Consider the following 25,529-nt stretch of genomic DNA (forward strand, 5'->3'; position numbering starts at 1 on the left):
GCCTACCTGGGATAACCTCTTGATTTTGCTGATGTTGTTGCAATGGATTTGCAAGTTGAGAATGGCTTTACTCATCTCCAGGAAACCTCAGAAACACTGTGCAGAAAAACATTTCAAGTGCAATGCCTTTGTGTTCCTTCGGTCTTCCCCATTTCTGAGGGTACAGAAAGATCAGCAGAGCAGCAGCTCAAGCAAAATCAAAAGGAAAAACAATACGAAGTATAAAGCCCTCGTTCTATAAATCAGAGCTGTCTCAGCAAAACATTAGCCATGGCAAGTTCCACCCAGGCCAGGATTGGAAAGGTGCAAGCACCCACCCCTGGCTCCGCCTCAAAGGTTCAAAACCAATTCTAAATATAGACCCGACTTCATGTTTGCAGGGGCTGTAAATCAGGGAAAACAACTTTTTTTCCATCCCCAATAAAATATCTGCACCCAAAGCAAAATCAGCCAATTTCTGGCTTTCTACCAGTTTTGCTTGGGCATAAAATTTTCTGACACTTCACCAGAAATGTCAGCATTAGTATAAGGCAGCTTTAAAGAGGGAAATGGTTTTTTGACCTGTGGATAACCCCTTTCACCCTAACAGGAAAGCGGGGGAAAACCACACCTGAAACCCAGTTTTTCCAGTTATTAGTATAAACAGGACAAATTATTTTTTTTTTTTAGTGGTCAAATCCTTCCTTATAGGAAATGTTGGTCTTTGAATTGGCAAGGGGAAGGGTCATATCTGTTTTCCTGCCATATCCCCAACACTGAGTACAGACCCTTCCACAAAGAAGGATTTCAATGAATAATATAGGAAGAAGGGGAAGAGGAAGAAGGAAACAGGAGGGTAGGGGGGTGATGAGAATAGTTCAGACAGAGATCTGTTCCCCTCTTTTGTGGTGGTGGTGGTGGGTTATTTCGCCTGAACTTTCAAGCTGCAGCCTGACAGAAAAGCAATCATCTTTTCTTTGGGCTTCCTGTCTGAAGCTAGGTTTTCTAGCCATTGCTGTCAATTCAAGCCTCCAGAAAGAGCCCACCAGCAACTCTCTCTGGGAACTGAGAATAAGGAAGAAATAAAAGGTAGAAAGTGAGAGAAAAAGCTAGAAAAAGTTGTTTCGTTTATCAGTCATCTATTCATCAACATTCAAGAGCAAAACTGGCATCTTTAGAATAGGGCATGACATGCTGCACAGACACAGAGATCAGGCCAGCAGACTGAGGGATGGCTGAGAAGGAGAGATAACACCTGACCCTTGAGAGGCAGGATCTGTACAAGAAAAACCAGGGTAATAGAAAATCTAAGAATGAAGAGAAAGGTTGGTTGCACAGCAGGCAGGATGGTTTTTCCCCAAATGCTTCATGGAATATAGTCTATGAACCATATTTGCAAAACTGCAGGTTGAACAAAACAGCACAGATTCTTTATTGCAGGTCTTCTCAGAGCTTTTATTGTGTAATCACACCAGGAGTGGCATAAGAACTAATATGTAAAGCAGAAAGATTGACTTTGGGGGAGCCCCCCCCCCGGGGAGCCCCCCCACACACACACACATTTGTTTACTTACTAGCTGTATTAACCTGAGCAAAATATCCAACTTTCATGAACTCCAGTTTCCTCTTGTCTAATAAAAACTCAGTTGTTATGAGAAGTGAATACTATGTAAAATGTGATCAGTCTAGTGCTGGCACTTAAGTTAATATACTATTTCCTCTTACGCTAAAAACATAACCAGAGATTATTCACAATGATTGCACATTATCATGTTCATTTGAGGCAACAGGTTAAATTATGTTGGAATGATCTGAACCTTGACTTAATCGCTATAGATCATCCAACTGGATCTGGTAAGTACATTTTACCACACTATATAAAATATATTATTGCTATTGCTGCTGCTCCTGTTATTATTATTATTATCATCATCATGCATCATGAATATAAAATGGAAAATGTCATATGTAGCATTTCTTACATGATTATGGTTTGGTCAGTTTTTCATCAGCTATTCTTTGGAAATGCCAAGTCAGTGTGTAGTACCCAGCCTCTCACACAGTAGGTACTCACTATGTATGTGTGGAGGAAATGGGGCAAACAATTGACCCTACCAAATTGCAGGACAGTAAGAGGATGCTCTGGACAAGGTGTTTTTCATTATTTCCTTGGGAAACGGGCCTCTGAGGTCTGGGAGGAGTGACTTCATCTTTTGCTCAAAGAATGAGGGATTGAGAGCACAGTGTTCAACTTTGGGGAAACATCACAAAGAGTTTATTTTCGTAGAAGTGTTTGAAGTGACTCTGTAACAATGAGCTCACACCTGCTGCCAGGCGCCAGCCATCAGTGTGAGCCTGCTTGCAGGGAAATGCATGAGGCCCATCACCAACCACCCCCTGGGCCCCCACCCGTCAGACATGTGATGCACATGTGCAGGGTGGATCCCAGAGGATTTGCCCCAAACAGGGCTCCTTCCTCTCCAAGAAGGGACACTGAGGCCCAAACAAGGAAATGGCTGACCCAAGATCCAGAGTAAACTGGAAGATGGGAGAGCCTGGGAGAGGCCCAAGCCTTCTGGTTTTGTTTGGTTGATTCTCTGGCAGGATTTTGAACTGAATCCCAGAGGATATTTGTTCTTTAAAAAAAAAAAAAAAAAAAAACCTCAATTCCTGCATTCATTTATAGAGATAACCACATCTGTCATAAGTCACATGCTAATCTCACAAAGAGTTCCTAGAAGTGAGCAAGCTTCACATCAACCCTCTCCCTGATTGCAATGCAGGGATCCTGTTAAACCTCTCCAGCTTCTATATAAAGCTTGAATAAAAGAGATTCTTGACAGAAATGGAATTTACTGAAGTGCAGACTTGAGCAGGTTTAGAATATGACATTTGCATTTTACCAAACCCAATACTTAATACCTGTCCACCTGAATTTAAGAAAGAGAGTACACACAGAGTTTGAAAAGGAAATGAGATTACCTAAGAAAGCTCTTGGAGTGAAGAACTTCCCATGAAGCCCACAGCACATTAAAAAAAGCCCCAGAGTTTTCAAAGTTTAAAACCTCAGATTAGGAGGTGGGAACATGCAGGGCAGGTCACAAACTTCTATTGATGAGAAAGATCACACAAGATTTTTCTATAATCCCTGATATTTGTATATACATACACACACATATATATGTATGCATGCACATACACATATGTGTCTCAACTGTAAGGCATACAAAGAAAGCATATGGGCCAGAGATCCTGGATGCACTCAATTCAATTGTTACGTTTCATTTTATTTTAACTGATAAAACTGGAAGTGCTTGGGGGGAAAAAATGTATAGTTAACTGTGGAAACTTGTCAAAGTTCAAGAAAGCTTCCAAGATTCTACAGACTTTTTGTTTCCAGCAGGACAGGGGTGCCCAATTCCTCTTACAATAAAAATATAACTAGAGATTATTCACAAGGATTGCATATTTTCTCTATTATGTTCATTTGAGGCAACAGGTTAAATTATGTTGGAATGATCTGAACCTTGACTTAACCCCTATAGATTATCCAGCTGGATCTGGCAAGTATATTTTACCAAACCCATTCTGCACACCCAGCCGTTTTACCCAGAGAACCATTGGTTACACAGAACCCCTACCAGCCTACCCCTGAACTGTACCTTCTGAAAGTCAGAACTTATGTTCATTCACCATAAAATAGGAGAAAACTAAGTACCACCAGCCAAGTTCCTGGTGCATAAGAAACACAGCAGAACATCAATAAAAAACTGAAGGACCAGGTAGGGGGCCTGAGGTATGAGATCAAAAGAGGACCCAGTCTAAAGGATTTCAATATTGTGAGGTACAGGTTAGCAGCAGCAAAAGGAAGGCAAAGGAGAAAGAAAAATAAATAAATAAAAAGCAAGGAGAAAGCTTAAAGCTTCACTAAATGAGTGGATCCAGAACTTGAAGCAAAGGTTTGGATATCATGTGCCCAAGCCTCCTAACTACCTTCCATTATGATGGCTGGATTCCTGCACCAGATTCGGTCTGTTCCAGAAGACATTAGGTTTTTGGTGAGAGTAATTCTGTAGAGCTATGCTTCTAATATCTAATTAAACCTCTGCTGGTGAAACATTTGAAAGTAGAGCTTCCTTCTGCAAGGTGGAGTTCAGGCAGTTCCTGTGGAGTGTGCAACACAGTATGTAGGAACAGTGGAGAAAAAGTCAAGAACTGTGAGCCACCACGATCGGGAGCTTGTGATGGGACAAAACTGGTCTTTGAGCAGGAGTCCTTGTTTTGAGATTATTTGCTGCCGAAGTAAATGCACTGATTGGTAGCTTAGGGGATAAGACAGAATAAAACATACAGACCCTGCATCAAGACGAGGAAAAAATTATACTGTACCTCTCAAAAAGAGCAACTTTTTTAGAGTAGTCAATAGACTACAAATTTAAGCTTTCTTTTTCCTTTTTTTTTTTTTCTGTATGTTTTGTTTCCGTTTCTCTGGATTGCAGGAGACTGATTTCAAGGCCTATGATTCCTACACTCTTCCACTGAGCTACACTCCAAACCTAAGACTTTCTTTTTTTGAAGCCTATAAATAGCTCTAAATCATACAATGAACATCTATTAGTAAACTCATTAATTGAATGATGAAGAAATCATTGACTATTATTGTGTGCTATCAGAAAGCGAAGTCTTCCTGGAATTAAGGAAAAGGAAATTATTGCGTTGAGCCTTTTATATTAGAGAAATCAAATCTGGGATGCATTTTCAAGCAAAACATCCATTTCGCTTCTTAATATCGGGGTACACACATAGTCAACAATGAATCTAGTTTGACATTTGGTTCCATATGCTATGTCCTAGGTAATTAAAGTATATCTTCTGGCTAATAAAAATGAAGTTAAAAAGTTAAAACCAAAACAATGACAGGAAATAACATGTGTGTACAATATGTTACTAACACACTGATAATTTTTTAAAGTGACTTTTAAAAAGTATTATAAATCTTTCAAATCACAGTGATTTATTTATCGAAAAGTCTGAATGGTTTGCACTATTAAATTTAGCTTTTAAGTTGCTGCGTCATGGAGGGATCTTTTGTTCTCCCAGGTTAAATTTAGCATCTTGCATTTTGTTTTTCCACAGATTCACACTGTGTCGTCATGCAGATTTTCAAACTGTTCAGGAGGCATGCATTAGGGAATTATCACGATGGTTTTGTTTTATAATCCAGGAATCAAATTTATCAAATAATCCAACAGTGATTTATTTTCTCCTTCTTCTTTGCTTTTCCCACCTATTCGGCCTTCTCATAAAATAAACCTTCCCGAGGCATGGGATGGAAATGGGAAAAAAATGTGGTGGCCAGAGGAAAACCATTTCAGAAATGTGTTGTTAAACAAGTGCAAGCAATAAATTGAGCTTAGGAGGGAAAGGCGGTTAGGAGAAAAACTGAAAGTACTGACCTGAAAGTCAAGCTGATTGGAGCAAGGGTGAAAGCAGCAATTTGGAGGATAAGCAGAAAGGAAAAGGGATAGCAAAAGAGAATAAAAGGAAGGAAACACATTAGTTTTAAACATACAGCCAACAGATGTCATATTAGCAGGTTTTATAACCAAACAAAGGACAATAAAGCAACTTTTATCGGATATCACCCCCCAGAAGCCCTGGGCACAAACTGTAAGCTCTTCTATTAACTATCATACTTAAGAAACTGGTACCTGCTCTTCTAAGTACAATAATAGCAAGCACTGATACCAACTAGAGGTGGTATCAGCATACTTTCTGAAGGGCTAGAGAAAGTTCCTATCTGTGTGAATATAAACTTTTATTATTTAATAAACAGAAATGGTTAATTACTAAGGTGTTAGAACTGGTGGTAAGTAAGCACTAAACTGAGAGGAATTTTTATATGAACCAGTACATTGAATGGTTATATACTATGAGATATTTTTCCTTTATTTCTGAAAAACAAAAGGAGCTGAGCAGTTTGGCTTTTAGTTCAAAGATTTCCTTCCTAGATGTTCACAGAGTACTCTACCTAAGCAATGATCAAAGGCTTTGTGAGGAGGGCTGCTGGTGGGGTACCACCTGCCCGTCAGCCTTCCGAGAGACAGCAGAGTAAGTTCCAAACTAAGAGTAATATTTCTCAGTTGTGAAATGGGATTCCGACTTCATCACTGAGAATATCCAGATGCTTAATTTATAAGCACAAAAAATGTCTAATATGTCCTTCTAATCAATCAAAACAGTAGTCTCTAATGATAAACAAAAATTAAAAGAAAAATGTCATGTTCATCTTCCAGGCTCCCACAGGAACATAGTGAATATTTCTCGTTAATCTATAATATACCCTTTGCCAAAACACAGTGGATAAACACTTTACCAGCTAACTGCTCAGTGGAACCTCACCATTCCACACTGTTTATAAGTAATTTTAAGTATTTCACATAGGAAGGAAAAACAATAAATCTTTAGGATAAAGCCTATGCTAGAACATTTCAAGTGAAAACAGTATTTGACTAGAATGATTAAAAATCAAAGCTAAAATTCAATATCAAACACATGTGAAAGTGATGATTTGATAATCCCTCATATCTGAGATCTCTCTACAAAGTGTTTTGTGATCATAAATGTACAGTTGATCAAAAATGAGTTAGGTCATGGTGGAGACTTCAGCAATACTGGGCCCAGCTGTCATTTCAAATCCTTCAGATCAGAGGTAATTAGGCTAAGGTCCATGGCCAATTTAGGGAATCCTAAACTAAAATAGCAAGCACACATTTAAGAGTTAGCTGCCTTTTCCAAAAATTCCTAGTTTTCATCAAATTCTCAAAAGCATCCATGACATTCATGGTCCTCCCCAAAAGGTCGTCAGAGATAGTATACAGCCATCTGCCACTTGATTTAAAGAAATTCCTTCAAATACATTAATGAGCATAAGTGGAAATTACTCAGCAAGAAGAGTGTATATCAAAACAAAAAGAACTCTATCAAGTTTCTTCCATGTGCTATGGAACTTTCAGAACACATTATCATACTTTAGAAATAACAAAGTTTAAGTTTATGTTTTGAAAAGAGTTCTGAAAGGCATCAAGGAAATTATGTCAGCACATTATTGAGCAAATCAGAAGGAAAAATAATAGTTTCTCTTTCAACCTTAGATAAGATTCTGTTAGGCACCTAAAATCATTTCTCAATGTCCAAATGTCTGGCGGCATTAGTACTCCATCCAGATAATTAAGTGGTACCCTGTTTTCCAGTCTGATGGTATGTCTTACGAGAAGAAGCCCTTGGGACCCCGCCACTGCAGGGAGGAATTGTGATAGAGGACTCAATTTGGGCATTCCCCATCTTCTAGTCAAATACAGACAAAATCCCCCAACAGATTTAAGATAATTACATGAAAAGTAACCTGACTGATCCTTTCCCATGGGTGGGATGCAAGAAATCCAGTGGAAGTAGGTCTTGTTTGACAGACTCTATTAACTTCTCTCTTTCCCCTAAGGCACCACAGGATTAATTCTGAAACTTTAAATAGAACTCAGAGACCTTGAAGGGCACTGATACAGAAGCGCCACATATTTCAGTGTCTCTAAGGTTTAATTAGCTACATGGTTATGATTCTGGCATTGGTGATGAAACAAAACATCAGACCGCTTTTGACCAACTCTCAGGGATATACTCAAGGTCCTCCACCTTTGCAGCCTCTAGTCAAAGGCAGAAGCTTCCAACTGGGCTGTCAGAATCAAGTACAAGAGTTTACAGGCAGAAGTGCATATGGGACCACACTAGAACAGTGTGCACCTTAAAAAGAAGATCTTTAATGGTTGATGAAAAATACCATTTGAACAGAATTTAAGAGGTAAATGCCAGCCATCTGCTTTTAGGAACATGTCCATTGTGAGATGATTAGCAAAATAAAAACAAACAAACTGCCCTCAGAGAGAAGCAGGCCAGTATCATTTGAGTTACTCCTAATCCTGTACCTCTTGTTGTATGTGACTGAAGTTTTGTCATATTTTAGAATACAAGTTGCTTTTTAAAAGGCCCTTTCACTCTGGTAGGTCACATTATAAGCCAGAGACGAAAAATTTATTTCAAGATAAATATTTTGGTTTTCAAAATAACAAACTTAATTGTAAGCCCTTCTCTCAATGACTCCAAAATGGAGATCTATATCATATTGCTAAGAAATCTTTAGTTCCCAACATTATGAGGTATGAATTTTGTACTTTAAGTCAGCAAATGTAGAAGCAACTGCCTGACAACTCAAGGAAGATGTTTTAGTCGGAATACACATGTAGCCCAGCAGATCATGCTTCAGAAAGGCAGGCCAAAGCTTAGTCCTCCTTTTACCAAGATGCTTCCCCTCTAGATCTCCACCCCCGCCTCCCTAGGGGGTATGCTGGAGCTGGGGCTCAGACATTTCCCAGACTATGTTCTGCTGCTGGACCCAAGACACAGGCAGGCAGAGACCTGGGACAGAGTCAAGTCCCACCACACGTTTTATGAATTACAGAGCCTGGGAGGCATCAGCTTTAAGGAGAGGCAAAGGCAAAGATAAAGAAAATGTGCAGAAAGTACATAAAGATAAATGCCTGTAAAAATCACTGCTGCTTTAATGCATTCCATATTGAAGAAATAAAACTGTGAATATTCTTGATGATTTAATGGCAATAGTGTCTAGCTAAGACCTGTTTGCCCAACTAGACAATTAAGGTATTTATATGTAAATGTTTATAGTAGTTAAATCCTTATTTTCAATCACAGTTCTGGGGAGCTGGTTTAATAAAGAAAAATGCCTTCTGAACATGGGGCACATCACTTTCCTTCATGAAAACTAATAAAGAAGAGGCAGATCTCTTGTGGTTGCCCTGCAATGCCTGCTCAGGAAGGGCTCTCAGTAGGTTGCTTGGCACTGCTGGACTCGTTTCTCCATTTTGGCCCATTGGTGGAAGGGATTGTTCTCAGTATCTCCTCTGTTGTTCCTGAGTTCAAATCCCGACTTTGAACCTTACAAGTTCTGCAATCTTTAAGAAAGTTACTTAATCTGTATATGTCATAATTTCTCATCTATAAAATGGAGATCGTGATAGTTTCTGTGTTATGGGTAAGATTAAATGTATACCCTATTGCAGCTTAAGTGTTTAGCAGACTATCTGGCTCACTAAGCATAAAATATACTGACTCTATCATTATGATTATAATTGCTATTTTTAATACTATTGGTATTATTATCTAGGATATCTGCCATAGGGCTCACTGCTTCTCAGAGCAGTGGATGAGAAGTCAGTCCAGAAACATAATGTTATAACTATAACGTTATAGTTTTTCATCTTTCTGACCATGGGACCAATCTCCAGAAGGTCACTCAACTTTTTGAGGTCTTTGTTTTCTCACCAATAAAAAAGACACAGACATAACTTCCCTGTGATCTCATGGTAGCTGTTTTAGAAAAACTGTGGCACTGAAATATAATTTCAAAATAGTCATGTAGATAGATATATCTAAAATCAACAGTGTCCCCAGCTTTTTAAGAATCAGTAGACTGGCAGAACATTCCCACATTTTTAAATGAAAGCAGAATCCTTAAGAACTTTATTTGTTTGGTGGCCTCAAGATGAAAGAGGTTCTTGCCTTCCTTACTAAGATTGGTCACACTGAACCAAAATTACCTGATCATCATTAAACTTAGGCTAAGGGTATTGAAAGAAATTACTAATTAATTTAATATTTGAAAAAGTTGTTGAAATTTTATTGCAAATAACCTATACATTAAGTACAGAGCCACTTAATACTAAATATTTTTTTAGCATTCAACTGTTAATAATAATGATATAAACATCATTTCATCTTCTTGCATGGGGACTAGGTGCTTGCAAAGCATAACACATCTTAAAAGGCTATTAGAGATTCATTTCCAAAAAGATTCAAGGCCACACAGCTAGCATAAAGCCAACACAAAATATGAACCCTGGTCTTTCTTTTGCTAAAGTCCATCATCTTTCTGCAAGGCCACAAAGAGCTACTTTGCATATATCTTGAAGTCCTTTAGGGCCTCACAAGTGTCTTGATCAGACCTGGCAAACATTCACTGATTTATTCAAACTTTGTTGATCTCTTCCATATGGACTGAATCTAAGAAAGACAAATTCTGCCTTATTGCTGAACCAATGAGAAATCCTTAGAGGTTATGGAATTACGTAAGATTATTCAGAAAGTTCTTCCCATATATGAAATATAGGAAAAAGCATTGATAGGAAGCTTATTTTTAGAGATCCCACTACACATGAATATAATATGGATATGATTTATCTGAAAATCTAAATACTTTGGAACCCTGATACAACCCTCCTTGTGTTCAGACAGAATTTGCTATCGTGTAGGCCCTATTCAAGCATATTTATTTTCCAAGTGCTATAAGATCCTCTCAAAAGATAAATCTCAAGGATGAAATTGTTGTAATGTGCCAAAAGACATCCAAAAGATATCAGCTCCCTTCCCTTCCTCCTATCTTGAGTGAAGAATTCCCAATTGTATTCTTCCATATTCTTTTGCTCAAGACAAACCATACACCACAACTGTTCATCTTTAATGGGAAAGAACAGAGGTTTCAGGTAGTCAAATTTTTATGTACACTGCTGGCACAAATGCTAGAACAGACAAACATCACTCAAGAAAGGCAACCACTATTTCTTTAAACACTGAAGAAGTACATAATCCTTCAAAAGATAAGCCAATTACTTTCTTGGTATCCCATAGAAACAACATCATCTCTTATCATGCCATATTCCTCATATATAACATGTTTCCAACTTGTAATCCGAGCGTGCAAATGTGCATTCTAAATCTAACCACAACCTGAAATGGACAACCAAGTCATCAGTGCTCACTCAGCACTGACAGTTCACATGTCTGTAAAACTTACCTCTCAAGTTCTGCGATCTTCTTGTCCTTGTCATTCTTTTCATTTTCCACCTCTTTGAGGATCTCCAGCAACCGGTCCACTTCGGCTTGGGCCTTGCCACACTCATCACGGTAGTAAGATGCCTCTTTATCAAGCTGTTTTAGTCGGTCTGCAAACTCAGGGTTCATCCTGGAGTCATCTTCAATATTATGTGCCTTCAACATTACATTTTTAAAGAATGTAGTTAAGACAACAATTTATAACAGTAGATATTGTAGCCACCAATGGCCCAGAAATTAACTTTAGAGACAAAATAACCAACAAGAGTTATGGGTATTCTGTTAGTGAGAAGGCAAAATGAGAATATCACACAATTCCAGTTACCTTAGAAAATGTTGATTTAAAATTATGTTAGTTTCATATAGGGAATTCCTTTCTTTATTGATATTTTGGTCCATTAAAAGGTGCTACTTTGGGCTTTTCTTTCCACTAAAAAGTGGGGCATAGATGGGTTTAGAGACTCTGGTGTCTTCATTACTGCTCATTTGGCAAGCAGAACCAAGACAATTCAATTTCTCACATTTCCAATGCAGAGAACTTAAGCAGCACATATTAAACATATTAAGTTGTTTTCCAAGATCCATCAAGGGCCTATGTAGTGCCAGGTAACATAGAAGAGACTGGTTGACTGATCTTTGAGCATGTCGCCCTACTGAGAAATCTCAGCAGAAGATGTAGTTTGGAAGGAAGACTCAGATGTGAGGGAAGGGCTTTCCAGCCAACAGTCATACCCATAAATTCTTGTTCCTTGAATAAACTTAACCTAAACATGAGGAAGATGAGAGCTAATTCATGAACAAGCACACAGACAAGAATCTGCAAACACATGCATGGGTGGGTGGTAGCTTTACATATAAGAACACACACGGGCAACAACAGAGCAACAACACTGCAGAATAATTTGCAGCCAAAGTATTTGTGGTCTTCTGTGTGTGAATGCATTGCGGCTTTTTTTTTTCCCCAAAATAAACTTTTGGCTAAAATATTCCCAGACAGATGGAAATAACACTGCACTGCAATGTTTTGCCTACCCCTTGTTTCCCATTATTCCTAATTGACTTCTTCAAAGAGCAGGCAGGGAAAAAACAAGTAGTTTAACAACAGTGCACATTCAACATAGAAAGTTCAGAGGAGTCATATCTGTATGGATCTCCAAAATCCACATATGAAGCAATAAAATATTAATTTATTAAGATTTCAGTTGTTCTGCTGTTTTGCTACGTAGAGCAGATGTTCATTGGACTTTACTGCACGTTTTCTTTTGTTTAATTTCAGGGAAAAAACAAGGCAAGCAAGCTATAGCTATTGTGGGGTCCAATGAATCATGCATGTTAGAAAAATTAATACTAATACTACTGTTAGAGGGTTGACAGTCTTTGCAATGATTTAGTAGAAAAAATTCAAAAATTAGTATAAATAAAATAAATTTCATACTTATGACAAAATAATCATTTTTAAAATAATAATTTTGCATGTAACATATTATTTAAGCATGAGGATAAAAGGGGAATAATTTGCTTTCATGTTCTTTCATCTAAGATTTCCTTATTTAAGAAATAAACTCAACTTCAAAGAACTTGGGAAAAAATATCAATTCAACATACTATCAGGTACCAATTAACTCCTTTTTACCAACAAATCTCCGAAGACATTTATTTTTATTTAGTACTCACTCAGGATTTCATTATAGTAGATTATTAAACTTTTTCATTATAATTAAAATAGTCTGAAAGAGAAATCTGAGCTAATATACCTTCAGGATTTTATTCATCAAATAATTTTATTTTAAATTGAAGTAATAGATATTCAAATTCCCTAATCTCCATTTTTAAAATGTAGATATTCTGTTTTTAAAATAAAGTAACTACTCCACACACCTATTTCTATTTGTGAAAAATAAAAATCAACTCATTAATTCTGTGACAGAAAAACATTAAAAATATGCAGTTTTTAAAAAACTAAGAAGTAAAATCTTCACATTAGCCTCTTTCATTTTTATCCTGTTACCATTATTCTACAGCAGCTAAAAACCTTCTCCTGAGATTTCTTAAACTATCCAAACCAAGGACATTGAGATCTTTAAAAAGCATTAATTAATTAATGAGCAAGTAGAAGCATTCAAAACAAATGAATAACCATATTTTGATTGCCTGTTTCTGTCTAGAGTCAAAATTTCTTTCCCAATTCTAATTTTTAAAGATTCACAATGAGCTAGCAGTTAACAACTGTGGTTTATCTAGGTTGTCTTTATTCTTTGATTATCATCATTAATTGGAATAAGTGGGCACAGGATTACTAGTTGAGACCTAGATTCTAAATCTAACACTGTGTCTAATATCTATAGCAAATAAATTAACCTTTCTAAAGACACTAAAAACTACAAAATAAGGAACATGGGGAAGGTATTATTCATTTGCATTTTTATCATATTATAATATGCATCCCAGAAAAAGCTAAGTGAATAGGTTTATTGAATTTTCATCACCAAAATACTATGGGCTTCTTTTAAAAGCTTCCCTGGTAGGTTTTCAAAGAAAGCACAGCCTGCCAGCTGCTAGTGTAGGTATGTAAGCACAAGTCTTTTTCTTAAATCCTTGAGGAGGATACCCCCATGCCAGTTTTCAACCCTGAGTGGAATTAGATGGGTTCACAGTCTTTTCAACTTAGTAACTAGGTATGGTTAAAGGACTCATGGGATGTTGAGAGACATAGAAAGCTGGGGTGGGGTGGGGGTATACTAGACTATAGCTCTCCTGACCTCATGTGATGTTGAATTAAGTCATATTATTAAAATAAAGCCCATAGCCAAGTTTATAGCTGGCTTGGTATCTGTTAGATAATACTTGCATGTGCTAATGATTCTTCCTTTTAAAAAGAATAGACAAGCCTCAATAATATCTGTGAGTTAAATATCTCTTTTTGTTTCTACTGTCAGGTTAATTTCTACTGACTCAAGGAAAAAAAATTAAGTCAAATTACCTTCAATCTTGATGCTAGAATTCTTAGAAGGTCTTTTAAATAAATGTGTAAATAGATAACTTTAAAACATGATTATGTTAAAAGAAAGGTTTTAAAAGAGCTATATAAAGATGTGAGAATAAGAGCTGCTTCTTGAGTCACATGAAAACAATGACAGAGCTTCCCTTGATTGGGAAGGCTGGTGGGGTCCCTGTTCATCCTAAATATTGGACACAGATGTCTCCAAAGAATTTATAACTGTTAGTAAAGATTATCAGCTCTATTCAATGTAAATCACAAATTTTCAAAGGATAGGCTGAAAGCTTTAACATGGGTGTGTTATACTCAGATCCACAGACACAGGGGTGACACTATACTGAAAAATAAATAAAGGAAGAAACTGAGGTTATAAAACCAATGCTACCTTCAAAATTCTAAGGCCAGAACAAGCTCTAAAAATGGAAGGAAGCACTTTATTTATATTTAGGAAATATTCTTTTCCAATGATGAGCTCTTTAATCTGGACTGGCTGACCCTGATACAGATCAAAGTAGGTAACAGATTTACCCTAACATACCCTAGATACTGTGTCAAATGTTGGGGAGGAGACTTATGACTTATTTCAATAAATCATTTCCACAAGAAATTCCTACCATGGCATGATTCTGACCTATGCAAGATTTAAATTGAAAATGTCCAGTAATTATTTCCTCTTAGGGATCTGTTGGTTTGAATTTAGCTCCCCCACAGGGGAAGTGCTTGCCTGTTCCATTATTCTAAGGCACATCAACTTTGTTCCCTCTTGATAATCCATATTGATGTGTATTTTCTTGTTTCAAAATTTATTTATCATTAACATGTCCAAGAACACGGTCACTTACAAGAAAATTCCCTTGGTCATGAAAACCAAAGAATAAGCATTCTTTTCTTAATGTAGTGATTTAACTTTGCTGACTAAACAAATCAGTTTAAAGGCAAATTAAGGTGTCTGGTTCTGCCTCAAAATATTTCTTAAAACTTATATAGAATAACACTTAAACTTTTTTTTTTTTTTTTTAGAAAAACACAAAAAATTGGGAACTGGCATTACAGAAATTTCTGTATTGTATATTAGATCAGTAAGATTTTGGGGACTCCAGATTATGTCTCTTGTATTTCCATATGTAGGAAAATTTCCCCACAAATGGGAATAATCAAAACAAAGTTTTTGCCTCACTGATACGGGCAAGTCTCAGCATTTTGATGTGAATGACTTTGAAAGCCTGGATCAAGAATAAAGAGGAATCTACTCATGACTTGGGATGAACAGCATTACAATACCTAACAGTTATTTTAATTAAAGAAATTAGAACTGTTTCAGGAAAAAAAAAGAAGAAAAAAAATTCAGATTAATACTCAATCTAAATCAAACTAAAGCAAAAAGCCGCTAAAGCCAAAGCTGGAGGCTGACAGGTATCCAAATCACACATCCCAACTTTATTTGAACTTAATTTTACAAAGGTTGATCACTGATTATTTTTAGTAAAATACTAGTTCATCATTCCAGATGCCTAGGAAGGAAAGCATTAACTTTGGTCCAAAAAACCTGCTGTGAAACAAGGCAGGGAATATTCAATTATAATATTATATAACACTCTCCCTTTGAAATGAGTCTTAACAATTTTAATAAAAAATCATTTCCCTCAAAATAAGCAAATGATTAGTCATGAACATAAAATACAAGCAGAATGTTAACTAATTAATCTGTTGATTTTTCATCCCTGCTGCTTCTGGGTTTTAGCAATAACTTGATAAATTCATGTACTATAAAAATATGATTCTCTACTCCGGCGCTTTGCTGGTTTAGAGTCCGTTGACAGCGCTTTAACATTCCTTTCATATCTTAACAGCAGAACAGGGCATATAAACTATTTCAAACATTATACTCAATTTCAATCTTCTAAAAGAGTACCAATCTTCACTTAATTCTAAGTTATGACCAAAATATTAACTTATTAAAATAAAGTTTCTAAGGGGGAGAAAGAACTAAAACATGTTATAAAATTTAAATTTCATTTAAATACAATAAATCAATACTAGGCATAATAAATGAGCCTAAGTAATACATTTTGAAACTAATGATGAAATACATCGAAATCTTGTACTTCCTAGTTTTATGGGAAATTACTCTTTCACAATTCAAGCTAACTACATCCAGTATATTTACAATTTTTATGTTAAAACAACCATACCAAATAGAGATTTTTTTTCATAGATGAAACAAATTATATATATATATATATATATATATAAAACAAATACTCCAAATACTTTTTCTCATGTCAAACCCCCAAAATAAAAAGAACCAACTATATGCTTTACATACAATAAGACTCCCCAACCAAAATATAATTATTAATGTGGTTCCTGTTAACTTTGGAATTTCCTAAAATTAGCAATGTAAAAGAACCAAAGTTCTTTTTTGAAATCCTATGTTTTAGAACATCCAGTGAGTGTTCCTGTGTGTGCCTGTGTTCGCACATGCAATATGTATTCACTGAGCTATCTCTTAAACAGCTATAATCTTCCATTATGTCAGGGGATATTAGTCTAAGAATAAATCAAATAGTTTTCAGAAATAAGCTAAAAATATCATAAAAAGAAAGCGCTAAGCCTAAACAATCACTGTGATAGCATTTGTAATTCAGCCCACTATGCTCCTGGGATCACATAGTCCTATGATGACACATAATTCAGGAAGACCTCACTGAACATTGACAAGACTTTTTTTCTTTCTCTGGAATGGAAAAAATGCTTGATTTTTTGTCTTGTAAAACATGATCCCTGCAAAAGATATGTTCAGTAGAGATGGGATTTCAAATAGCTAGTAATTAGGTGAGGGTCAAAGGGGAGGCTCCTGTATTGGGATCATCAGACCAGTCTCAAGGGTATCCCCGGCAGTACCAAGCCCAGTATCATACAGTAACAAGGATATTATACAAGCACTAAGTTGAGGGGTCTAGAAACTGTAAAGATTTACTTAAAATTTTAGGAACAAATCCTGGATACCATCATTGAGCACAATACTAGGAGGGCTACAGCAAAGAAGGTATTTGAGCCTGATGAAAAAACCATATTATTTGTATAGAATTAAGAACCAAGGGAAGAAAAAGGACTCAACTGAAGATACCCTGCACAGTGTTTCACAATGACAAGACAAAACTCCTCCAGGAGCAAAGATTAGTAGTTAAGCTATAGAAAGATTATCATTATAAGAAAGAGTCAGGATACAAAGGCAAAATTTTAGAAATGGCATCAGAGTATCACTCAGTACAATGGACTGACTGGAATAAAGAAGAAAAAAAGTAAATGGTTTATTTCTATTCTATGGGGAAAAATACATGTGGGAGGACTTCAAAGCTTAATCCTTGTTTACTCTGATTGAGTATATTCTGATAGACCTAGAGATGACTGTTTACCTTATGTAGCAAAAATAATGAGTATAATTCACCAAAAATGTGAAGGATGGCCATGGTCAAAATAAACATACAAAAGAAATAAAAGACATTTCCTTGATACCAATAATTGGTTAGAAAATATAAGAAAGACAGCATTCAAATAGCAACTTAAAAATTATAAATGTAGAACTGCTTCAGACTATCTATAAAAAAAACCCCACAGTCCTATAATAGAAATATGTCAAAACTTTACTATGAAAAAACCACTGAAATGAATAAAAAATTGTATCAAGTTTATAAATGGAAAAAAATAAAACTGGAAATATATTGATCATTCTAAAATCACTGTTTAGAATGAATGTAATTTAGATTAAAGTAATCACCAATTGTGCTATTAAATTGATAAAGTGACCCTGAAATTCACCTGGAAAGATAGAAAATTATAAGATAAGGACCTTAAAACAAACAAATGAAACTTAAAAAAAAGACAAAATGAAAAGCAAAAAGAATTAAGGTGGAATCTCAAAGCCACAATAGTTAAAATTTTGAAGAACAGCCCAGAAACTAAGCCATTTATCCATGAGAGCTCAGTATATAATAAAGTATATCAAGATTAGTGGATAAAGAATGAATTATTTGATAAACAGTGGTAGGATATTGGTCGATAATTTAGAAAAATACAGTTAGAACCTCACTTCTCATAATGAATCAAAATAAATTAATAAGGGGTAAAGGAGTTAAATTTATGTAAAACATAACAATGCAAAAAATTTAAATTCAGCCCACAAATAAAACTGGAAAATGACTTCAAAGAATAAAGGCAATGAGAATATCCTAAAGAGAAACACAGATTGAGAACCTAAAAATAGTTCTATATGTTTTTAAAAAAGAAATTCTTTAATTAAATAAAATTTCCACAAATCTGACAAAATTTCTATATAAGCCACAGCATACTCCATATAAACTGATGCATAAACCAGGATACTCAAAGGGAAATGCTTAAATGACTTAAACAATTTGCAGAAAGGAGAATATTAAGAAAATATACTTAAAATCCTAACTTTCATTAATAATTAAAGACAGGAGAGTTAAAAAGAAAAAATTTCTACCTGAGCATTTTTCAAAGTTATGGAAAATGACAATTCTCAGTAGGGGCCAGGGTGTGACCAAAAGGCCACATTTAACCAGTGCTTAAAGAAGTGTGCCTTGGCAGAATTTCTCTTGAGTTCCTGCAATACAGCAGGAACTATGGCGAGTTTTTAAAAATATTGGCCCAGAAATTTATTCTATGAGGAAAAAAAAGTGTGGAGAAATTAATAAAGTTTTCTTCAGAGCATTATTTATACTACTAGCAAAGAAATGACCAACATTAATATAAATAACATAGAACAGTAAACACCATTGAAAGGACATTTTGGAAGAATAGTTAATGATATGAAAAATTTCTAATGATATGCAGTTTTTTAAAAATAGGATATAAAATGGAATAATCACTTTAACACAACTTCATAAAAAGAAATAGAATATTAGGTAAGAAAAAGAAAGATAAAGGAGAAAGGAGAAGAAAGGCAAAAAGAGAAGTAAGAAGAAAGAAGAAAGCAAGAAAAGAGGAAGATAAAGAACAGAAGAGAACAGTAACAGCAAAAAAAATGCCTGGGCAGGGAGCAACCCAAATGTTCCTAGTGATTATCTCTATGCACTGAGACATCCTGTTATTTTTTTTTTCTATATCCTTCTATACTTTACAAATTCTGTACTGTGGACATATATTATTTTTATTACTAGGGAAAACATAGTCATTTTTTAAAGACTATTAAGGAGAGAAAATCCATCATGGTCTGTTCCTATCAGTCCAAAAAAGAATTGGACCCTGAGAATATCTGTAGGCAAGGGGAGTTAAAATAATGAGGGTTGGCTATATTCCCAGGATGCCAAACCAATGGACTAGCTTAATTAACTTGGGGAGGAAAGTCAGTCAATGATTTTTGAATTAGTCACTGAAAAGACTAAAAAGTTTGCTTATGTATACTGAAGAAGATCACTGTGGCTGAAGTGAAGGAGAAGCTGATGATGTTTGTGATCAATATTTCTAAAAATAGCCTAAAAGTTAACTGAGTTGTGTCTTTGATCCTACCTATCCAGACAGGGATATGAACTCCTGCTATGGTTGTGATAAATTTTCACTGCTGTAGAAACAAAGCCATCCCCACCTGTCCTTTATACCTCCCACAATTATGAAATGCTTAGGTTTTTTTTCCTGTCCCTAACAAGTAGGTATGAAATAATTTCAGCAGGATTACTTCATACCCTTTTAAAATAATCTTTAAAAAAAAGAAAAAAGAACATGCATTTTTCCCAGGGTGTGTTTTCAAGCTTAAAGATATTCCAATCTTATTTGTCTTTCTTCACCTCTCTACTGTTTTCAGCCTGCTTATTAACACTTCCATTCAAGTGCTAAGGGTAAGGAAACCTGGATTGTTTTTGCTTACTCTGCTAAAATCCATGCTTGGGAAATAGTTAATAAAGATGCTCCTACAGGGCTTTAGGAATTCTGTTTGCAAAAATAAAATTGGTTGTAAAGAATGAAGGGTGGAGGATGAATCTAATTAAGTACACCCGAATATCTTGCACATCAAACTAAATGTATCCTGGAGCATGCTTAACAAAAAGTCGTTAGCTAACTTTGTTTCCTTTATCCATCCTATTACTTTTTTCCCATGATGGAAATTTATAAATAGGAGATAATTAGAAATGCATGATAGTTCAGATCATATTTGCCAAATGATAAATTCTAGCCACCTTTAGAAACATTTCTCCCAGTAAGCCAACTTGAGATAAAAAAGAAAAAAAAAAACAAAACTTCTTTTTAAAAAATAAAGAAACAAACTGCTTCACATAAATATACCCATCATTAGGATAAAAGAAAATAGTGGTGGCATCTGGACCATGTTATAATTTTTTTTTACTAGTTACCTGATTTTTGTACTCTGAGAAGCTATAAGGAGAACTGCTATTATCTGTTATATTATGGTTTGCCCCAATCAAATGACATGTTTTTAAAACATGTCTTAAAAAACCCACAATAATGTTATGTATTTACTAATCTCAAAGGGATTTTTATTGTTAAATCTAAATTTAATGTCTATCTCATCAACACAACATACATTGAATTTTTGCTATTTTACAAATGCTATTCCTTTTGACATAGATTAGTCTGTGTCCAAAGGATCTGAGGATGAATTTCATGAGTGTAAATCTTTAGCTGACTTCTTTTTTTCTACAGAAAAATAGATTTGAAATTAAAAAGAAGCTATATCAGAGCTAAGAATATTTCCTTGAGTTCTTAATTTTTTTTTAATTTAAAAAGAAATGACAATGGCCTCCGCACAAGTCATTTCTTTGGAATAGAAAGGAAATGAGAAGGGACTAATAAATATATTTGAAGCCTCCCCAGTATGGCACTTTGTGACATGTGATCAGTGGATCCTCATGCTTTGATATGTTACAGCGGGAACTTTCAGAAATGACTTACTGGGTTGTACATCTGATTGAACAACTGCTCAGCTTGCTACATTGCAAAGTTGGGGAGGCATTGAAGCACAGACAGGGAAAGAAGGAAAGATCCAGAAAAACAACATTAGCTCAACAAATCCAGTGCATTCGCACAGACGAACTGGTCATTAAAAAAGAAGAAATTTCAGTTTCTAAACATTCCACAGTGAAAGTGAGAGGCTCTAGGGAAATACAAATGTTGATTTTGGCTCCGATAAAAGAATAGCTGGAATAAGAAATTTAAGGTTTGTATTACTTTCCCTTTCTCAAGTTAAATAACCCATGAAATAAAGAAAGCTGTCCACTTTTGATGATACATGAAGTGCGGGCCTCCAGCAATGAATCAGAAGAAGTACTTTTGGCCAAGCCCACAATTTATTACCTGAACTTCAAAGATAGTAATAATAAAAGATTAATTAAATCTTATCATTGAATTTATAGCTCTTCTTTTATACCAACACAAGCTTGAATATTCTATTCAGTCTAACTCCAGAAAAATAACAGATTAGCAAATGGCAGGTTAGCAATAGCACAATATCAGTAAACAAAACATTATCAGATTAACTTAAATGGAGAAAGAAAAAAAATTAAGTCAGTAAGATAACAAAAGAGACCTACAATACAGTATTATCCATTGCCCATTACCAGTTTCTACTGTTAGTTTAGAATTAAGAAATAAATACTTTTCAAAGATATCCTGTTATGTTCCAAGTACTTTAGAATCTGTAATGGTCTCCTGTCAATTTTGTGCAGATTTAGGTTTCTGGATTTAAATGTACTGAATATTATTTTAAATAGCACCCTCCAGCGATATTTCTTAAATACCTGCACCAATAATTTGGGGCTAGACATCAAGGTGTAGAGGGTGAAATATTATGGAAACTGTTACTTTGCTTTAAACTGAGATATGCCTTTTTATGAGCCAGATTCCTGTTCCTTCAACTTGAATAAATAAATAATGATTTTATCATGGTTTTAAAAATACCTCTCCTCAAGCATGACATTAATTAGAAAGTTACTGAGGAGCATAAATCATAACACTTTGAATTACTGTTGCTTCTGAACTGATCTAGTCACACAAATCAATTACCTTCTACAACTTGAACCTCAAATGCTCTTAAAAAAAAAAACCAATATGATCCATGCATTAATAATCAGGTTCTTTTCTATATGTCGATGTCTATAATTGATGAATGCACTGAATTATAAAGCACACTCATAACTACTGGTTACTCATAATTTGGTTAGCATTGTTTAAACAGTCTTACCAATATCAGTAAAGATTTCCTCACACATGAACATCTGACTGTGCCATGTTTAAGAGGAGGGATGGAATGTCTAAAGGGTAATTCCTTTTCTGCTATAACCATTTTTCATCACTAAGGATTTGAAGATGTTTTAAATCTACACAGTATAATGAAGGGTTAAAAGTAATAATGTGTATGAATGTTCTGCCCAAACTGTTATGTAAAAATTCAGCTTATCAAAGTTAAGCATTATTTGTAAGATAAAAATCAATTAAAATCTCTCTTTGGATTTCACTGTGTTTGGCCAACTAGGTGCCTGTTCAAATAAACACATCTATGATCTTGTATAGATTTTAAGGCAAAAAATACTGGATTCTCACAAATCTTGAGCAAAGTTCCACTGAGAATACATGGTGTATTTATGACATAATAAAACTACTATATTTTCAGCTTTCATTTAGTCAACCTTTATATTTTATTCACAAGTCACAAACCCTTTTACTTAAAAGGAGGCCCAGACACTCCTTAAGCTTTTATAGCTGCTTATTTTACCATGAGTAAATGATGTGTTTATATGCATATTCACATACTGTTGGCTTATAATTTCAAATATTTCATGTAGATCTCAATTCTTTTTAAGGTGATGGGTACTTGAGGTTTTTATGGAACTATTTATTAGCAGAATTAAAGACTACTGAAAAAAACTATTTTAAACTTTTGAATGTAGTTAATGCTAAAGAGCCAAAAGCAACAAAACAACATCTACAGGTTAGGAATAAAAATATTTAAATTATCATTACCTTATTTAAACTCACTGTACTATGCACTTAGGAGACAGTATAAGCAAAGATTATGTAAATACTTAGAAATAAGTTATCCTTTCATAAATTAAATAGTTTCTTTATAGAAAGACACCATATTTGTCATTTCACTTCTGGTGATATTACAAAATGTTAAAATCTGTTAGGAATAATGATATAATATTTACAGGATTTGGTCTGTGAATTCCAGTAAATTTGTCTACCTGAGAGTACAAGGAAAACACTATGCGTGATCTCTCGGGCAAACCACAGCTATGCTGAAGAAACTATACTGAATTGCATAGATGTTGATTTATTAAACTAAGTCATGTACATGGAAACTATAAGCATCAATATGTGAACCTTCTTTTTAATTGCCAGGGAATTTCAAATTCCAGAGATGACTTACACTAAAAAGGAGGGTGCAGTGCATGAGGTCTACAGAAATCATAAACAGGGTGGCCCGACCTCCATAACAGCTCATCAGAGTTGATGGAGGGTGTCTTTCAGGATCATATATATTTGAGGTCCTATTTCATTCCACACTCACACACACTACAAGTGAGGTAAGATCATGAAGACCATACCAAGAATCTGGTGAATTTCTGTCTCATAAAGTTATCTTGGCGCCTACCTTATGGTCACAAAATTGTTTTATTAAGTAAAAATGATGTTTCATAGATATATATCCTAATATGCATATGCATGTATGCCATATTGAAGGGCACTTTTATAATGTGTCAATAATGTATATGATACTTCCAATGCATAAATAGCCAAACCAAACTGCACTTAAATGCCCTTGAATGGGTAATTTAATTCTCTTATTTACTGCTCAGGATTCCTGCTTAATATTTCTTGAAATCAGGTAAATGGTGAGTGCACTATGAAACATATTTTGTAATACAGAGATTTTTCTTGCCATTTTGTTATAAAGAGATTCAATTTGTATATTTATCTCTTTCTGTACTAGTAAGTAGACTCAGTGTAAAATTTCTAATGACAATATCCTAAAATGTTCTGTAAAGTGAGCATAACTTTAGTCACATTTCAGTTACACAGCACCATAAGAAATAGGATATTAAATTTTAAAATATTTGGAATGATTCTTCCATCAGTATGTGATTCCATCACATCCCTGTCCATCCATGTCATTTGCCTTCATAACTGTAGATTCTAGTGTGATATGAATTACACCGTCAAACTTTTATTATATGCTTTATATGTTAATGTTTAAATTCTTATCTGTTTTGAATAGTTTATAAGTTGTCAAAGGGAAACGAAATGCTTAAACTCATAACATTATGAGTTTGTATGTGAACGATGAGTGCAGACGTACCAAACAACACAGGGAAAAAGTCAAAGGAACCATGCATGACTGGAAATGCACTCCACAAGAATGTCCAGGTCAGAGAAAGCATGTGAATGCGACAATGGAAAGCCCCTGCTTTCCTTTCCACAGCCTTCTATACACAACAAGCTTTCTTAGTACGGTCATCTGGGGTCAAGGATAAACAGTCATTCTACAGATATGCTGGGACTTGACTATAGTGGTGAATTTCTAGAATTTAATGTTGTTAGGAAAAATTTGCAAAGTTCTCATACAAAAATTAACCTACTTCTAAAAGTAGTACTAGTTCATCGAAGTATAATGGGGCCCCTGGATTCCTTGGTTTGCTGAAAACATTTCCATTTATTTTTTATGATAGTTGAGATTTGCCCAGAGAATAATGGCTGGTTTTTATATTTTTCATTTCTTCTACTAATTTCATCTATTTTTCAAGTTTTCTTTAGGCAGGAAACTTAAGATAATTTTTTAGGTTCACAGACAGATTTAATGTAGACTTCTTAGGAATAAAGAGTAATACTTTTATCAGTAGACAGCAAAGATAAGGAGTTTCTTTCTTTTGAAAAATGCCTTTTCCTTTCCCATTCTATGAATTCTTTTGAAAATGAGCGTGTTTTTTGTTTTTTTTCTTAGACCTCACTTACCTTTTTTAACTGGGCTTCCAGTTTGCTACATTCTTCTTTCTTTTGTTCGATGGCTATTTCTAGAGATTTTAATTTGGAGTCCCTTTTCAGTCCTGCAGAAGCTAATGAAGATGCATGTTCTTTGAGGTCAATTAAACTAGACTGAAAGAAAAAGAATGCTGGTAAGTGAAACACCACAATTTCTCCTAGCTATGTCTTCAATTTGAATATACTGATTCTATACTTAACAATAAAGTATGCATTAGACAGAAAGGGTAAATATAGTCTTACCAAGGTAACAATAGTCAGCTCTGGCCAGGAAATTAAAGTTGGCCAGCTTACAGAACCAAGCAGGATCTAATTGCAGTAGAATCAAATGTGACCAAACGGTGTGGTAAATGCACTTTTCACATCTCAAAGTCATGCTAATGATAGAAGTAAGGTCTTAACCTATCATGGCAAAACAGACACCCTGAACCTCATTTACATTTACTGCTATCAGACCATAAAGACTCTAAGACCAAAACGAAAGAAGATTCTGACTTTAATGCTTCCCCTTAAGGGTAAATCTAAAACTTTTTAAAATCCCATTTTTTAAAAATTAGGGGGGTACCAGGAATTGAAC

The 25,529-nt window shown here is 35.0% G+C and overlaps 1 protein-coding gene across 1 annotated transcript in view; it reads right to left on the reverse strand.

The window, feature by feature from the left end:
* The window catches only part of LOC139706414 (ERC protein 2-like), a gene marked incomplete at its 5' end in the record, with an annotated part of 375,567 nt that overhangs the window by 218,304 nt on the left and 131,734 nt on the right, over nt 1-25,529 (reverse strand). The window contains 2 exons of the mRNA XM_071614423.1: nt 10,901-11,094; nt 24,926-25,066. Of these exons, the coding sequence (XP_071470524.1) occupies nt 10,901-11,094; nt 24,926-25,066 (335 nt within the window). The remainder of the gene's footprint in view (nt 1-10,900; nt 11,095-24,925; nt 25,067-25,529) is intronic.

This window comes from Marmota flaviventris, chromosome 1 (assembly GCF_047511675.1).
Source record: "Marmota flaviventris isolate mMarFla1 chromosome 1, mMarFla1.hap1, whole genome shotgun sequence".
Taxonomy (NCBI): domain Eukaryota; kingdom Metazoa; phylum Chordata; class Mammalia; order Rodentia; family Sciuridae; genus Marmota; species Marmota flaviventris.